Raw genomic sequence first — 17908 nt, 5'->3', positions numbered from 1 at the left:
GAGTGAATATGTAGATGATTGGTTAAGTTGGTTCTTGATGTAAAAAATTTGAGACTAAAGAAAAAATAATTTTTCAAAATCAATCAATATCAACAGATATTCTTTACAATCATCAAAAATGTTTAGGATTCAAACACTTCAATTATCTAAACTTCTAACACAAAGAAAGGCAATATCACAACGTCTAACAACTCAATTATTAAAACAACAACCACTAAAACAACCATTTTTTAAATTTCAAAGACACTACGTGATTGTTCATAAAGATTTATCAAAACAAAAAAAAGAACCAAGAATAAGATATATAATATATGTAGTAATAATATCATGGGTTTTCATATGGTTTGTATCAGGACAAGTAGATAAAAAAAAACCTACACAATATTTAACTGAACGTGAATTTCAAGAATATGAAAAAAATACAGGAATCAAGAGAAGAAATAAATTAATTAGTTCAAATTTAAATAAAAATTATAAATTTTATGTTATACCATTTATAACATCAGAAGAAGAGATTCAAAAGATTGAGAAGTCAATGTTAAAACATGATCCTTCTAAAAAAGTTAAAATTATTGACCCCCAGGAATTAATAAAAGAAGAAAAAAATGATGATGGAAAAAGATATTCTGCTCTATTAAATGAATTAGACACCACCAAGAAACCATATCCACCTGGGCTTATAACAGCAATAATAAAAGAATATATAAAATTTTATATAAATACAAGAGAAGGAACATTTGATACAAATTTTTTAATTATAAATTATCCTCAAACAACAAATGAAGCAATAAAATTTGAAAATGATATAAGTAATATTTCAAAATGTTTTGTGATGCATTTTGATATGTTAAATGAATTACCTCAATCAAAAAATGATTCAACAATAAGAAATATTAAAAATGTTGATGGATATTTTGAAACTGTTGGAAAATCTCAAATATTAGTTTCAAAATTTGATGAAATGGATGCAAAATTTGAAGAAATTATGTTGGAAGATTTATAAAACCCAGTCAAAATGAATATAAATATGTATATATGCCTTGTCTATAAATTCTATTTATGTGTGTTTTATAATACAGATATTTTTGAATTATCAAATTCATAATTAAAACCTTCTTCAATAATCCAATCTTTCAATTCCGAATTTTTGTGGATTACTTCACATGCATATCCAGTAACTAATAATCCAGGAGGTCTTGAACCAAAAATTTCAACAACTTTATCTAATTTTGATAAAGTAGTTCTAATAATTCTTTGATCTGGACAACTTGCTTTTTCAATTATTGCAACTGGTAAATTTGAAGGCCAATTTTTATCATTAATTAATACTGGTATTAATTCAATAATTCTATGTAATGCCATTAAAAAAATTGTTGTTCTATTTGATTCAAACAAGGGTAAATTTGGTATTATTCCTTTACGACCAGTACCAGTACATATTAATACTTGATCTGCTACATCTCTATGAGTCATTGGAATATTTGCAACAACTGGTGCTGCTAATGCTGAAGATATACCAGGTATAACAATTGGTTTAAAACCATGAGTTTGAAAAAAATTAAATTCTTCACCTCCTCTACCAAAAATATAAGGATCTCCTTGTTTTAATCTTATAACAAATTTCCCCTGAATTAGTGCATTTAATCCTATCTCAAGCAATTCTTCTTGTGCTTTTTCTGCATTTCCTGGAAATTTTCTTGCTATAAAAATTTCTGGTCCATGATTTTTTGGGATAAGATCTAATACTTGTTGTGGAACTAATTTATCAGCTAATATTAATTCTGCTTTATTTATTGCTTGTAATGCTCCAATAGTTAATAATGATATTGAACCTGGTCCACTTCCAATTAATGCTATTTTTCCTTTTTTCGTGGTATCTTTTTCAATAGTCGGTGATGATAATTTATCGTCTTTATATACAAGTTTCAAATCATCAATTGATATATTAGATAATTTTGATAATGGATAATATTCAACAATTTGAGATAACCATCTATTTCTTCTTAATTTTATATCATCTTTTGATTGATTAAATTCTTTTACAAGAGAATTAAAATTTTTTAAATTATTTAAATCATCTTCATTTTCTCCTGGAATTAATTCTTTAATATTATCTTCAATTTGAATTTGATTTCTTAAATTTCCTATATTATCACAAATTTTATCTAAATCAGTAGGTAACTTATTTATAATTTCTCTTTTTAATCTTGATGATAATTTACATCCTTTACCATTTGTTGTTATACCTAATTGAAAATCTCCTTGTTTGTATGTTGATAATAATGTAAATGTACATAATTCAGGTTCATCTGTTGTATTTATTGGTATTCTTAATTTTTTACATTCTCGATAGATATTTTCTCTTATTTGATGCTGTGAACTTTGTAATAAAGTTACAAATACTTTATCAACTATAAAATCCGTATATTCTTTACCTAATGATGTTAAATGTTTTCGTATATTTATATCAAATTCAGGATCAATTACTATTTGTAATTTTTTTTCTTCTTCATATTGTTTTATAATTTCTGATATATTGTCTGTGTTTGGTATTAAAAGTATGGGGTAACCATTACATTCTAATATTGAATTTATTCGTAGAATAGTTAAATTAGAATATCCAACTAGTAGTATTCTTTCGTTTCTAATATTTAATGATGCTAATAAATTTGTCATTTCTTTAACTGTTTGTTATATCATTTGATTTTAATGCTTGTTGCAAAATTGTATTCTAATATTCTTTATGTGAAATAAAATTTATTCTAAATGTAATCAAAGCACGTGACTTGTAACATCTTTGGATTTTGGTAGCACATTAAACCCGAAAGACATCTGATGAAATTTACGAGGCACTGCATATAAGCAAGATGTTTGTACGATTTAATTTTTCAATTTAGATGCTATAATGAAATTGAATTGATTTCATCATAATAACAATACAAAAAATGGCTAAAAGAACATTAGGATTAGGTAAAGCAGCAAAAGCCAAAAAACAAAAAATTGAATCATCTTCTACAAATCCCGAAACTTCAACAAATCAAACAGAACCAGAACAAAATTCAAATGAATTAACAATAGAATTACCAAAAGATATAGATTCCACAAATGATGAAAATGAAGAAATAATAGAATTAAAAGGATTATATAAAACTTATTTAGATTCAGAAAGAGATAATGAATTAATATTAAATGGAATAATACATGAATGTGATAGAATTTTAAGAAATTATAACAGCGCAGAAAACTCAGAAAATAAAATAATACCTTCAACATTTTATAAAATTTATGCATTTTCATTAAGTGAATTATCAAAATTTTATAACAACGACTTAAAAAAAGTATCTGATTTTTTTGAAGAAAGTTTAAATAGAATAGAAGATGGTTTAAGGAAATTCCCCAAGGATATTGAATTATTATTTATAAAATTTAAAATTTTAATTAATCAAATTATATTACAATATATATCACAATTGAACATTAATAGTACTTCAATAAAAGATATAGATGTTGAAGAAATTGAAATAAATTTAAAAGAAGAAATTGATTATGCTTTAACTTATTATGATGAAGCCGAAACAAAAGCTTTAGAAGATGGAGATTATAAAATTTTTAATAATGATGAAATTTGTGAAATTTTAGAAAATTTTGATGATTTATTGGAAATTATTGATAATTTTGGTAAAGAAGAAGAAGAAGAGGAAGAAGAAGAAGAATATGAAGGAGAGGAGAAAAAGCAGAAGAGAGCAAAATCAAAGGGAGATGAAGATGAAGACGAAAATTCAGATTCAGACTCAGAAGAAATAGAATTATCAGAATCACATCCATTATATCCGCTAAAAACCACAGATAAATATAAAAAATGGTGGCAAAATCATACAAATAAATATTTAGAAATTTTAAATAAATTAAAATCACCATCTTTTAAAATTCAAAAAAGATTAAATGAAAGATTAGGACAATCATATTTAAAAGAATCAGAATTTACAACAAATATTTACTTAACATTAAAATTTAATGACGACTACTCAGGAATTGAAGAATTAGAAGGATTAACAGCAGAAGAATCAAGGGAATTATCTATAGAATTAATTGAAAAAGCTATATATCATTTAACTCCAAAAACACAAGAAGATGATGAAGATCCAGAAAATTGGGTTAATGTTGCAGAATCAAAAATTTTATTAGGTAATTTATATGATATAAATTCAAAAGAACAAGAAAAAAATTATTTAGAAGCTGAAATTTTATTAAGAGCTGCTAATAATTCAACAAATGGGAAATATCAAGATGTATTGGATAATTTATTAGCAAAAGATGATTAAGTTTTGAGGTATGAATTATTAGTAAAAGTTTTATGGTTAAGTATGAAGTAGATTTGTTCATGGGAGGTTAAGTTTGCTCTTTTGCGCCAACATCCTGATGAATCTATAATAAAAAAGAGTAAATAGAATAAGAGTATTCAATAAATATATTCAATTTCTTAAAAAGTTTCATTAATAATAATATTCTTACATAAAATAAGTCCTTTTACTAACCAGTAATTATTTAAACTCTACTAGCAATAGTACTTTCTTGTTGTAATCTCATAGCATTTGATTCATGAGCATTATCTTTACAATTTTGTAAACCAATACAAATATGATCTTCTAATAAAAAGTTTCATTAATAATAATATCTTACATAAAATAAGTCCTTTTAATTACCAGTAATTACTTAAACTCTACTAGCAATAGTACTTTCTTGTTGTAATCTCATAGCATTTGATTCATGAGCATTATCTTTACAATTTTGTAAACCAATACAAATATGATCTTCTAATAATCTATGTTTTGCACAAAATTTACCTTGACAATGAGAACAAGTACCAACCATTCTTAAAGGAGTTGAGTTACAATTTTTAAATGAACATTTATTTTTCTTTTTTGTCTTTTTTATTGTTGTGGTTGGAATTGTAGGTATTGATGATATATTAGTTGATGATGTGGATGATGAAATTTGTGGTGAAATTGGTGGAGTATCTGATCCTTGTGACATTAAAATAATATTTATTGGAGAATTTGATGATGATGATTTTTCAATTAATTCTGAAGTAATACCAAATGACAGTAATGTTGCATTATAAGGTTGTAGTCTTTGACCATTATAAATTAATTTAAAATCTTTTGGTAATGATGAAGAATTTGATGATACTTTAATACTATTTCTTAAATCTTCAACTGTTGAATTATCTGGTATAGTTATCTGTAATGAAGATTCAGTTGATAATCTAATTGTTACTTTCATTTTTTAGTATTCTTTTGTTGAAGTTGTTGAATGATGGTAAATATCAAACAATGAAGTTAATGTTTTAAATGCTATTTATAAAATGTTATTATTTAAAATGTCTAATTTTTACTAGTAAAATGATACTAGTAAGTAGTTGTAATTCCCTTGATTGGATACACTTTATAAATAAAAGTAGTTGTTAAGTATAAATTAATAATAGTTTTGTTGAATATTGTAATAGATAAGAGATTAGTTCACTATTTACTAGTCTACGTAATAAAAAATGAATGATTCAATTATTACATAATACTCAAATGGTAGCATACAAATTATGGTGGCAAAATTATTCACTCATTTTTTATTATGAATAATATAAAATTTCTTTTTTAGTCATTGGTCACATATTTAAATTGTATGACATGACATTAAACTTATATAAATAAATATTTAAATGTCACATGACTTTTGGTGTACACAATTTTACTGCATATAATTCCAATAATCTGTTTCAGATTTAAGGATCTAATTAATTAACATACTTACACATTTTTTTTTAAGATAAAACCTCACGAATTTCCTCAACTTTTTAAAAATTAATTTTTTTACTTCTCACCACTTTTATTTTTTACAACATATAAATAAATCACAATTGATATACTACCACATAAACTAAGAAAGATTCCAAAATTATACATCAAATCATAACGTAAGTATAATGTCAAACTCATAAAGTGCTAGCTATTTCATTTCATAAACATCATTGTTATCAATATTAAAAAAGTGCTTACAAATTCACAAAAGCTTAAGTGTTCAATGGAAAATTCAATTTTTTAAAATCAATTAAGTTGAGTTTAGTAGATCAAAATATATTAATGTCAGTCAAAATTTCATATTATCGAATATTAAAAAAAAGTTGAAAAGGACCCGAAAGGAAATTATTTAGCATTCTCGTCTGAGTCTATTTCAACTTTTTTCAAATTTTCAATAATATGAAAGTGCTTCATATAAAATAAAAGTATTAGAAGATAAATATTTAAAATTAGAATTGGAGGAAGTAGATTTACAAAAACAATTATTATAATGATATTTAATTTATTATAATATTGTTTAAATAGCATTAATATGAATGTTTCGAGGAAGATTCAAAATATTTTGTGATCTGTTGACGTCATAATAATTTAGGATCTTCATCGAAATGTTCATGAATCATAATGCAAATTCATTATCACATTCATAAATAATAATGATTATGGAGTAATAGCTAGTATTTAGTTTATGTAATAGATTCAATGCCTTAATTTTGAAACTATTGAATCTCTATTGATTTTCTTCATTTCTGTTATTAAAAGTAGTGATTTTACAACCACTTATATAATCTTTACACACATCAACCAAAAGTATTTATGATTTTGGTATTGAATAACGTTGCCAAAGGACTCTATAATGAGCAATAAATATGATGAATAATACTGGTTGATGAAATAGTTATTCAATTCATGATGTAAATGATGTAAATGATGTAATCGATATCTACAAAATATTTTTGCAATAAACTTTTATCTTAGGCCTAACACATATCATACAAAATCTAATACAGCAAAAAATTCCAAATCAATAACACCAAATGAATGTCAATTATTAACAAGATTATTTTAATCATGTTTTAAAATGAATGAAAATTTAACAATCACACTTACTGATGTGAATAATGAAACGAACCAAAATTTTTAAAACAAAATCTAAATATGTAAAATTTTTGCTCGCAGATCTAAAAATAAAGATAGTATTAGTAAAACAAAGATGTTATGAATGACAAATTAAATAATGAAATTGAATTTGGTTTAAAATTGAAAAACTGAGTGAGTCTCCAAAAATTTTAATGCAGGTGCTGCGGTGTTTCATTGAGTATTTGTGTCCCGGCAGTTCAAAATATTGTTGTTTTTTGAAAATAAAAGCAGATATTTTGGTAGAAACTTTGGAAGTTTCGTCAATATACTAAAATCGAAAACCGGTGCAAAAGGTAGTATATCAAATAGCAAACTTTTTTCAAATTTATCAACAAACAAATTGTAAATGAAACTTCACAATTCAATAAGGATTATCAATTTTCCACGAAAATATCGAATACCCCAATTTTTATACAATCCTTTGAAGGATTATTTGAAAACTTATGAATTGATCAAGACGATTATGAGTGTTATAACTGAACATACACAACCTACGTACTCTCATTAAAATAATCATTTCTTTAATTGTTTAGCAAGCTAGACTACTAAATAAACAATTAGTGTTGAAAAAAAAAAAAATCTCTTGGCTATATATTGTAGCACAAAATCTAAGTGAAACTTCAGGGGTGCAAGTGTTAACACAAATAGTTTGTTTCAAATTTAGAGTTGCATTGTTCGGCATAGCTACTTAATCTTACATATGGGTAGTAATCATTTTAGAATCATACATTTTTAAAGTAAAACCCCTTTAATTCTACCAAGTTTTAAAAATCAGAATTTGGTGTCGCGACTTTTACTTCTCAAAAAACTATACAAGTGAAGAAAAATACAACATAATAGATAAATGAAAATGCTTAGTTAGCAAAATTTTAAGAGTTATGAAGAGGAACTATTTGAACTGACAAGAACTCTAATTGATCAATTTATTCTTTCCACTTAATTTAAACAGTAGAAGAAACGCATAAAAACCAATATTTATAAATAAAGAATGCAAGTAGAAGTTTGTAATCATCAGGTTTTTCGAAAATTACACCACTACATAATTATATCTTGCTCTTTGAATTTGCAAACTTCTATTAAATTAAATACTCAGAGGTTGTAACTCAAACTTTAATAATCGAACTTATTAGTTTGAAAAATTCAGATAAAATTAGAAATCAAATTCAAAATTAAAACAATAGATGTATTATTACTAAATAGATCACTAAAAGTATAAAATATAGACACCATTATAGGACAAAACTTAATTGTTAAATTGACTTCTTTTAATAGCAACACCTTTAATCTGATTCCCCTTTTTTTAAAGAATCTAATTCATCTTTAACTTTTTCAATTCTTAAAAAAATTTCATTTCTTCTTGATTCTAAATATTGATTATCAAAAATAATATTCTGGAGTTCATAAATGCTCCAATATAAGTTTGTATAAATTTTCTTATACTCTTCGTATTCTTCCTTTTTAGACATTGCTATAACTGAATCAGAATCAACTAAAGTTTTAAAATCTTTGTTTGACATTTTTTATTCTTTGATAAACTAAATTTAACTTAAAAGAAAAGTGTAGAATTGATATGATATTATTTTTTTTTGCTATCAAATTATTTTATAATATAAAACTTCATTTGGTAGTTTATCATTTGTTTTGATTTTAACTTAATTAAGTAATTTAAAACATAACAAAATAATAATAATTTATTATAGAATCAAAAAGAACAATAAGAACCCCTTTAATTTATTTTATCTAAACTTTAATTTATCACTTTTTCTTCTTTAGCATATTATACATCATTTACAAACAATCAATATGTTGGATGACTTAAATATAGAAGAATCCAATTCATCCAATTTTGAAATCAATGAAATCACTATAGATAATAACAAAAAGAGAAAATTAGAAAAGGATGGTGATTCCAAATCTCAAGAGCAATTAGAAAATCCAAGAAAATTACAAAACATAAACGATGATGGTAAAAAAATCTCAAACAAGCCAACACAACAAAAAATAAATGAACTTTATGAACAAAAAACTCAACATCTTAAAGCAGTATTGGAAGAACAAACAAATTGTAAAACAGTCGAAGAATTAAAAGAATTTCAAAAAAAAGTAAATGAACAATTTGGTAAAGAATCGGTCAAAAATCTAAAATTAAAAAAAAGTTGCTCATTCTGGCAAAATGAATTACAGAATTTGGAAATAGAATTGAATCAGTACGACATATATTTGACTATAGGAAACTCAGACAATTTAATGATGAATATACATTTTGAAGAAGATCCAGAATCTTTATGATACTGGAAAAGTAAATTTTAAAGATTTTTGAGTTTTAGCATCTAGTCTTTATTATTTATAGCTAATGAATGCAATGTTTTTATTTTTTAACAAATGATTATCTTTGATGTAGTTACTCATTTCCTTTACCAAAAGCAGTGAGTTGTAAAATATTTATGTTAACTTAAAAATGGATTCAAAAATTGGGTGAAAGAAAAAAAATATTATCATATAATGCAGCCTTCGAGTGTTAAGTAGCATTTATAAACATTCTATAATGTAAATTCTGTATTTTCTTATCATGTAATCAATAAATCTCTAATTATTTTCACCATTTCCGTTGCCATTTTAAAATCATCAAGACTATGGGTGATATTAGCACCAGTACCAGTTACACGATTGATATAAATAATAGTTGATAAAACCACAGATTGATAAGTTCAATGTGAAAATATAGTGCTTGTATTTGACAAATAGGTGTGAACATGAGCTCTAAATTCAATGTTGATATGATGCCGTAGTTTATGATTGAATTATATTAATTTGAACATGAGGTGCAATTTGAATTTTGAGATTTGCTAATAGTATTTGATGAGCTTCCTGACTTTTAAATTTTATATTCATTTCAATTCATCCATCTGTTAGATGATGTTGAATCTCTCTTTTAAAGTTAATGAAGGAACTTAACCTTGTTACTTGATGATGAATCATATGATGGTGCATGTTTTATGGTAAATCGTGGACATGGTCGTCAAAAATTATTTGTTGGTGGATCAGTTATTAGCTTAGCTATTGATGATTAGGTAAATTCAATTGAGCAACTAAAAATGGTAATAGTATCCCAAGATGAACTATGAGATTTTATAAAGTTGTAGACCATGGAGTTGTTGTAGTGGTTGTTGATTAATTTGATTTGTTTAATAACGTTAACTTGATCCTCTGGAATTCTAATACCTTCAGTACCAACTTCAGTTTCAAGTTATGGTTATAAAACAAATCAAATTACCATCAACATAGTGGGAACACAAGTAATAAGATCTAAATTGATTCTTGTGAATGCATCTTTTTGTACATCACTGACCATTGTTACACCACCAGCGTGCCCAGGTGACATTTTTGCCCTCTGGCAGTAATCACATTTCTGTACAATATTCGTAATCAATTTAAGTAACTGAGGTATAAGCACAAATACCCATATCTGATAGTAACACTTAAGTTTGCCTTGATTTGCTGCTATCCATAAACCCAGCGGATGATGAAATATTGAATATGGAAATTGCTAATAGCGATTGACGAGGTTCTTGACGTTTGACTGATTCTATATCTATCTTGCTATATCTATTTTGCTTGATTTATTTGGTAGAAAATATTGTATCTCTTACTAAAAAATGATAAATAGAAGTAATCTTATTACCTATTGTTGAATATCGATTATGATACTTGATGATGAACAATTACTATGGTATACGCTGGGTTTGATGATGGAACAGTAATTTTAGTGTGTCCTAGACTTGATGCAGCGACAGTTATAATGGTAAGTCAAATACTTGATGGAAGAATAACTTTCAAACTAGTTACTTCATGATAATTTATATTCGAGTGACAAATATTGTAGTCAAATTCCAATTCAAAGTTTACATTTGATGTAGTTGTGTAATTTGGAACAGTAATATTGGTTTTGAAACTCAATGACGATCAAATCATTTGGATGGTGCTGTTGGGGAAGAGGATAGTGAAGTTGATGTTGATGTCGAAGTATTGAAGTATTTATTAGACTGGATACTAAAATTAAATAATTAGAGCGTTTGCTTATTGTTAATTTTCTCCGTTTTTTTTTTGAATAGCGACTGGCAAATTTTTTCCTTTTTTTTTTACACTAAATAGAGCATAATCTGCTCATAGTTTAGCTTTTTTCAATTAATCGTCTAAGAAGTCTACTTCTACATGTTGATTATTAAAAAAAAAAGATATCACAGAGAACACTGAACCCATTACTAGTACTTGAACCGTTGGATCAATAAATCTTATGATAAATTTTATAATAAACCTCATGATAAATCTTATGATAAACCTTATGATAAACCTTGTAATAAAACTTAAGATAAATCTTTTAATAAATCTTATGAAGATGCATTCCATGGTGTTATTACACGACGTTTCATTAACTATTGTCAATTCTCGTTTAGGTGTTAAAAGGCTTTATATCTGAAACATATGTACGTGGACTTAATTTATATCATCTAGATTATATTTATATCCTACGACTCCCACTTTTATCCAATATATTTTTATACTTTTATATTGAGAGACTGACGAACACTTATTAAATAATCATATTGTTCATATTCTAGTCCTTTACTTATTCTCTTATTAACTAATTATTATTTGTATGATCTCTAACTAGTTAAAGAAAGAACATCAAACGAAAGGGAGCACAAAATCTAAATGAAACTTCAGGGGGTGCAAATAACACAAATAGTCTGTTTCAAGTTTAGAGTTTTATTGTTAGGCATAACTACTTAATCTTGCATATGCGTTAATCATTTTGGAATAATACATTTTAAAGTAAAACCCCTTTGATTCTACCAAGTTTTACAAATTAAATTTCTGTGTCGCGACTTTTCCCTCCTATAATATTACATATGAAGAAAATTATACAACATATATGGATGGAATGCTTAACTGGCAAATTTCTAACAGCCATGAAGAACAGTTATTTGAGTTGGCAAGAAGTGTGTTGTTCTAATTGATCAGTCTATCCTATTCATTTAATTTACACAACATATGAGATGCTTTTTCCAAACAACACTCAATAGAACTAAAAAAATGTTAGAATTTTTTAGATTCAAGAATGTAGATGCTTGTAATCATCTGGTTTCTCGAAATGAGTACTATTATATCTATCTTACCCTGTGAATTTGCAAATTTCTATTCAAACATTAGTTACAAGTTGTATCTCAAGAGTATTAATCGAACAGGTTTAAAAATTTCAGAAAAACTACGAATCAAATTCAAAAATAAAACAATTGCTATAATATTACTAGATAAATTACAAAAAATATAAAACCTAAATAGCACCAAATAAGAATCTCAAATCCATTTCAATCATTTAATTCTCCATTCGTATTTTCTTTGTTTTTCAATTCATCTAATTTTTTTTCAGCTTCTTGGATTTCAATTAATAAAGAATCTGCATATGATTTTAAATATTGTTGTTTACGAGAACTAATTTCAATTTGTTGCACATAGCATTCAATATTTTGATAAATTTTTGAATAAAATTCATACAATTCTTCTTTAGACATTCCAGCCATGGAATCACAATCAATGAAAAGTTCTTGTTCTTGATGTTGCATATTTTAATTATTTGATTAACTTAATAAAACTTAAAAGAAAAGTGTAAATTGATATGATATTTTTTTTTTTTTGCCATCAAATTATTTTTATAATATAAAACATCATTTGGTAGTTTATCATTTGTTTTGATTTTAGCTTAATTAAGTAATTTAAAACATAACAAAATAATAATAATTTATTATAGAATTAAAAAGAACAATAAGAACCCCTTTATTTTATTTTATCTAAACTTTATTTTATTCACCTTCTTTTTTAGCATATTATACATCATTTACGAACAATCAATATGTTGGATGAAGTAAATCTAAACCAAATCAATGCAATCAAGTCTGAGTGCGACAAAACTCATAATCAATTTGTTAGAAAAAGAAAATTGGAAGATTATGCTGATGATAAAGAAAATGTAAAGGACCAGAATAATGAAAAAAAAATTGAATTTGATGAAGCTGATGAAGCTATTAATTTGAAGAAATTATTAAAACAAAAAGAAATTGAAAATTTAAGAATGAAAAAGGAACATATTGAAGCTATTCGAGTGGAAAAATACATGAATCTTCAAAAATTGAAAAAAGATGAAAAAGATGCTCATGATATATATCAAAGAAGTAAAAACCAAAGAGAAAAGGAAGAAAAAGAATGTACTTCTTTAGATTTTCAAATGATGAATATAAATATGCAATTATTAAAACATGGTGCGTACTAAGAGAGCACCTTTTGATTTATTTAGCTATTAGCTATTTTTTAGTTTTATCTAATAAATATAATGTCTTTACTTTAAAACTATTAAATCTCTATTGATTTTCTTCATTTCTATTATCAGAATTACTGATTTTTCAACCATTTACATAACCTTTATAAACAACAATCAAAACCTTTAATGATTTTGGTATAGAATAATATTGCCAATCTACTACATTATAAAAAGTAAATATGATGAATGATACTGGATGATGAAATTGTAATTTAGTTAATGATGTAGATCATCTAATCGATACTTACAAAATAATTATGCAACCAAAAATTTTGCTAAACACATATCATAATGAGTATGTAACAGAAAATATCCAAATTAAAAACTCCAAATGAATGATAATATCAATTATTTACAACTTATGTGAGAATTTATTCAAACTATTGTGATTATTTTTAGTAATTAATAAAAGTTTAAAAACTAAATTCTTAATAATGTAAATAGTGAAACGAATCAAAATCTCTGAAACAAAATCTAGATATATAAATAAATTCTCCCTAGATCTGAGAAGTAAGTTGAATTAGCGAAACAAAGAATTATGTATTAAATACTAAAATTGAATTGATTTGAAATTGAAAAATGAAAGGATTTATAAAGCTTTTAGTGTAGGTGGTTTAAATATGAGCAAGATTTTGATATAAGATTTGGAGTTTTGTTTTATGATAAAATTTATGAGCCAATATGTTAGAACTAAACCAAATAACAAAGGTGAATATATACTTATTTTCTGTATTATCAACAAATAAAAAATTATTAAACTCAATGTTCATGGATCATCAATCTTTCCGCAAAAAAAATTCTGATAACTCATTATTCATGCAAACTCTTTAAAAGACTATTTGGAAACGCACAACTTGGCTCGATGAGTATGAAAGTTAGGTAAACACAAACTTTGATATCTCAACTCAAAATAACTACACAACGACACTCAAGACTTTGGAACGTCTATAACCTCGACAACTACTCCCTATCAAACTCATTCAATATTAAAAGCCCAACGGAAGTCAAGATCTCTTTAGTTCAACCAATTCGTTAATTTTAGAACCGATAATTAAAATGTAAATTTGTCACAATTTCTTGAGGGAATACTTGTGTGGTTGAAATCATACATTGTTCCAAAGACTTAAATATCGTTGTTTGATTTGATTTGATTTGGATTGATTAGATGCATTGAATTTATACTTGTATTTATATAACAATCATACTCATCTAGACCCAATTCATAAGTATTCAAATTTGCCTTCAAAAAGGTTGCATAATAGTTTAAAGTATTGAACTTTCGGAATTTAAGTTAGTAAACTAATTAACAATTGGTTAGATAGTTTATGTTAAAGAATATTAATACTTACAATAGTGATTGATTAATGATATGTAAACTTGAAAGGTGGTTGATCAAAATGGTAGGATTGTAAGATAATTTGTAACTATTATGTATCTATGAATTCATATTTATGAAATTTACGTGTCTTATTTTTTTACTAAACACGACGCGTCTCATTTTTAAATGTCATGACATAACATATACACGACTCTGTCGATATATTTTTCAAAACATTTAAAAAATATTCAATTTTTCATTTCTTTTTCGTTTCTTCTTCTGCTGTCGATACAAGTGTTGGTTGTTAGTTAGTATTTATTCTTACATCATCTTTGTCAGAAGTTTCAATCCATTTTTTGCGATACTTTATTGAATTGGCTGTATGCAATTACAATTATGAGCAATATCAAATGTATATTATTATTTACTTTCAAATTATTCATAACAAGCATCAATCTAACAAAAATTATTATTAAAACCATTTGGCCTTATGACTAACATTACTAAAGGTTCATAGGTTTTATAGTGTGAGAAAAGATCCGGAATTTGCGATCAGACTACCTAGGTCCTTGTCAAGTCAAAGATATTTTAAAAGAAAATCAGCGTTTATATAAGGCGTAGGTATGCTCATATAAATGTATATAACTAGTTTAATAAGGTATAGCAAAAAATGGATGAAAACTACTTTCAAAAATGATGGAAGAGACTATGATACTTGTCAACTAATCATCCTTTACAACATGTGGTGAGACAGTTTTGGCCATTCAATGGCGATAATAGGACCAAATAATTTAACTTTGACAGATACTTGTCTTAATTTGAAAAAAAAGCTCATACGTGCAATCAATTTTACTATCCTTTTGTCAATTAATTAAATTCGTATATTTTCATTAAAAGTTATTCGTAAACTATAAAATTATTTATTCATCGAATTGTTTATCTTTCATTGATTTTCTTAATCTTACTTGAACACTATCATCATCATCATTATTATTGTTTGTAACAACTTCAGAAGTTTCTTTATTAAATTTTCCTTGTTCTTCTGCTTCTTCTGGTTCGTTACTTCTAATTGGACTATGTTCATCACCGTGGTCCAGATCAGAAGTAGCCATAATAGGAATGTTTGATACATTTTCAGGATCCGAATCTGATGAACCACTAATTTGTCTATTCAATTTATTTTGATTGGACACAGTTTCGTTTGAAATTATTTCATATTCTTCTTCATCACCATCTTCATCATCAATTTTATTATATTTTTTATAAAATTCATCATAATCTTTAAATATACCAGGACCATATTTATCACAAAATTCATTTACTTTAATTCTTAATTCATTTCTTGTATTTTTTAATTTTTCAATTTGAAAATTATCTTGATTTATACTTAAAATTGATAAAAATAATGGTGTTAAAGATTTATAATAATCAACTCCAATTTCTCCAATTCTTAAAGATGCATAAGTTGTTAATATAGCCCAACAATAAAAATATAAAAATATAAAAATATATGATGGTTGATATTTTCCTAATATTTTAAATTTTATTATAATAATTGTACCAATAATTGACCAAAAACTATATAACATTGGAGCTAATACCATTGCAACTAAAATTTTCCAACTACTTATAACATCTTTTGCTTTTATTTTAACTGTTGAATTAGCTAATGCTTCTTTGGCTTTAATTTTGGAAATTCGTTTGGCGATTATAAAAATTGGACCAAATAATATAATTCCTGGTAAACTTAATGACATAAATAAAATAAATGTAAAAAATCTTTTTGAAAACATCCAAATATTATGAATTCTTGTTGATCTATTTAATGATTCTACTTGATGATCATGTAAATTCAATCTCATTAACTGTTTATTATATTCTAATACTGAATTTTTTAATTCTTTTACATCAGGTTGATCTTTATATTGTTCATAACCTTTTATTAATCTTCTATTCATTTCAATAACCATTGGTAATGGAATATTTTTTCTATTACCAGAAGTATATAATCTTCTTGCAGCTTGTAAAACCATTAAAGTTTCATAATCATTACAATTCATTGTAACTTCTTTTAATTTAAATTCAATATGTTTCATTAATTTATTTATTGAATCTTTTGAATTTTCATTATATTCCTGGGCTAAATTTTGATCAACTATAATTGGTTTACCAAATTCCATTACAACTCTTGATCTAAATTTATGAGGATGAAAATAACTTAAACCAATTGGTACAACTCTAACTGGTGTGATTTGATTAATTTCTCCATTTTGAAATTTTTCAATTTGTTGAGATACAGCACCTAATGCAAATATTGCTACTCCTGATTTTAATGGAATAAATTGTAAACGATCATGACTTGTTGCTTCAGGAAATATTCCTAATACTCCACCTTGATTTAAATGATTAAATACATTTTGAAAAACAACATGATTATCAAATTGAGATGCAGTTTTAAATTTGGTACCATTTTTTAATACAGTATTTATTTTATCTTGAGTTTCTTTATTTGATGAAGTGAAAGGTCTTTTTAAAATTAATTTTGTATCATCAATAATTTCTGATACTTTAGTATTACCTAAATTATCAGGTAATCCAATTAATCCCTTTGATTGACATTGTTTTGTAAAATTTGTTTCTTTTCCAATTATAATTTTATCATCATTAGAATCAACCATAATTTCACCAATTGCTGGTTTTAATAAATCTTGAGCTCTTTCAACAGGTATAGCACCACATAATTTAGCAGCATCACCAATAATTCTTTTATTATAAGATTTTTTAGCAATTAAAAATGAAATTCTTCTACTACTAATTTCTTTTACTTTTGTCATAACAACTAATCCATCAACAAATTGATTATTATGTGGGGCAATAACAAATATTATAGGACCTTCTTGTGGAATATTAAAACTACCTCTTGTTTGAACATCTCTGAAAAATGTATGAATTATTAAATTGAAAAACCATGTGATTGTATCATATGCTAGTAATCTGAAAAATACATTAATGAAATTTGTGGATTTGTTCGAAGATGAAGGATTTGTAGCTGTTGATTCAGATTCCCCCATGTTCAAATATGATTTATATTGTTTGATGACTTGATTTATGAATTGATAACTAAGATATTTGATGATAATAAATGAGTAAAGAACTTGATATGCAAAATTAATGTGAAATGATGTGAATTAGCAATTAACAAATTAAAGAATTCAGATACAA

At 25.3% G+C, this 17908-nt stretch overlaps 8 protein-coding genes across 8 annotated transcripts; 4 read left to right on the top strand and 4 right to left on the bottom strand. All coding sequences in view use genetic code 12, as the record gives it.

Moving 5' to 3' along the window:
• Positions 1-118: 118 nt before the first annotated feature.
• Positions 119-1003, top strand: KGF55_004905 (uncharacterized protein; the record flags this gene model as incomplete). Its single annotated transcript, XM_051759859.1, has 1 exon — positions 119-1003. The coding sequence occupies one exon, from the start codon at positions 119-121 to the stop codon at positions 1001-1003; it is 885 nt and encodes a 294-aa protein (XP_051612499.1).
• Positions 1004-1068: 65 nt separating this feature from the next.
• Positions 1069-2676, bottom strand: MET1 (uroporphyrinogen-III C-methyltransferase; the record flags this gene model as incomplete). The annotated part of the gene is made up of 1 exon (XM_051759858.1): positions 1069-2676. One exon carries the CDS (start codon positions 2674-2676, stop codon positions 1069-1071), a length of 1608 nt encoding a protein of 535 aa, XP_051612498.1.
• Positions 2677-2945: 269 nt separating this feature from the next.
• Positions 2946-4322, top strand: KGF55_004903 (uncharacterized protein; the record flags this gene model as incomplete). The annotated part of the gene is made up of 1 exon (XM_051759857.1): positions 2946-4322. One exon carries the CDS (start codon positions 2946-2948, stop codon positions 4320-4322), a length of 1377 nt encoding a protein of 458 aa, XP_051612497.1.
• A 391-nt stretch (positions 4323-4713) lies between these two features.
• On the bottom strand, positions 4714-5283 carry KGF55_004902 (uncharacterized protein; the record flags this gene model as incomplete). The annotated part of the gene is made up of 1 exon (XM_051759856.1): positions 4714-5283. The coding sequence occupies one exon, from the start codon at positions 5281-5283 to the stop codon at positions 4714-4716; it is 570 nt and encodes a 189-aa protein (XP_051612496.1).
• A 3512-nt stretch (positions 5284-8795) lies between these two features.
• KGF55_004901 (uncharacterized protein) lies at positions 8796-9281 on the top strand (the record flags this gene model as incomplete). The annotated part of the gene is made up of 1 exon (XM_051759855.1): positions 8796-9281. The coding sequence occupies one exon, from the start codon at positions 8796-8798 to the stop codon at positions 9279-9281; it is 486 nt and encodes a 161-aa protein (XP_051612495.1).
• Positions 9282-12361: 3080 nt separating this feature from the next.
• Positions 12362-12616, bottom strand: KGF55_004900 (uncharacterized protein; the record flags this gene model as incomplete). Its single annotated transcript, XM_051759854.1, has 1 exon — positions 12362-12616. The coding sequence occupies one exon, from the start codon at positions 12614-12616 to the stop codon at positions 12362-12364; it is 255 nt and encodes an 84-aa protein (XP_051612494.1).
• Positions 12617-12903: 287 nt separating this feature from the next.
• Positions 12904-13320, top strand: KGF55_004899 (uncharacterized protein; the record flags this gene model as incomplete). Its single annotated transcript, XM_051759853.1, has 1 exon — positions 12904-13320. One exon carries the CDS (start codon positions 12904-12906, stop codon positions 13318-13320), a length of 417 nt encoding a protein of 138 aa, XP_051612493.1.
• A 2286-nt stretch (positions 13321-15606) lies between these two features.
• Positions 15607-17757, bottom strand: SCT2 (bifunctional glycerol-3-phosphate/glycerone-phosphate O-acyltransferase; the record flags this gene model as incomplete). Its single annotated transcript, XM_051759852.1, has 1 exon — positions 15607-17757. One exon carries the CDS (start codon positions 17755-17757, stop codon positions 15607-15609), a length of 2151 nt encoding a protein of 716 aa, XP_051612492.1.
• Between the last annotated feature and the right edge of the window lie 151 nt (positions 17758-17908).

This window comes from Candida pseudojiufengensis, assembly GCF_024610245.1.
Source record: "Candida pseudojiufengensis strain CBS 10847 chromosome Unknown scaffold11, whole genome shotgun sequence".
In the NCBI taxonomy this organism is placed as follows: Eukaryota; Fungi; Ascomycota; class Pichiomycetes; order Serinales; family Debaryomycetaceae; genus Lodderomyces; species Lodderomyces pseudojiufengensis.
This window is presented reverse-complemented; position numbering and strand designations above follow the sequence as displayed.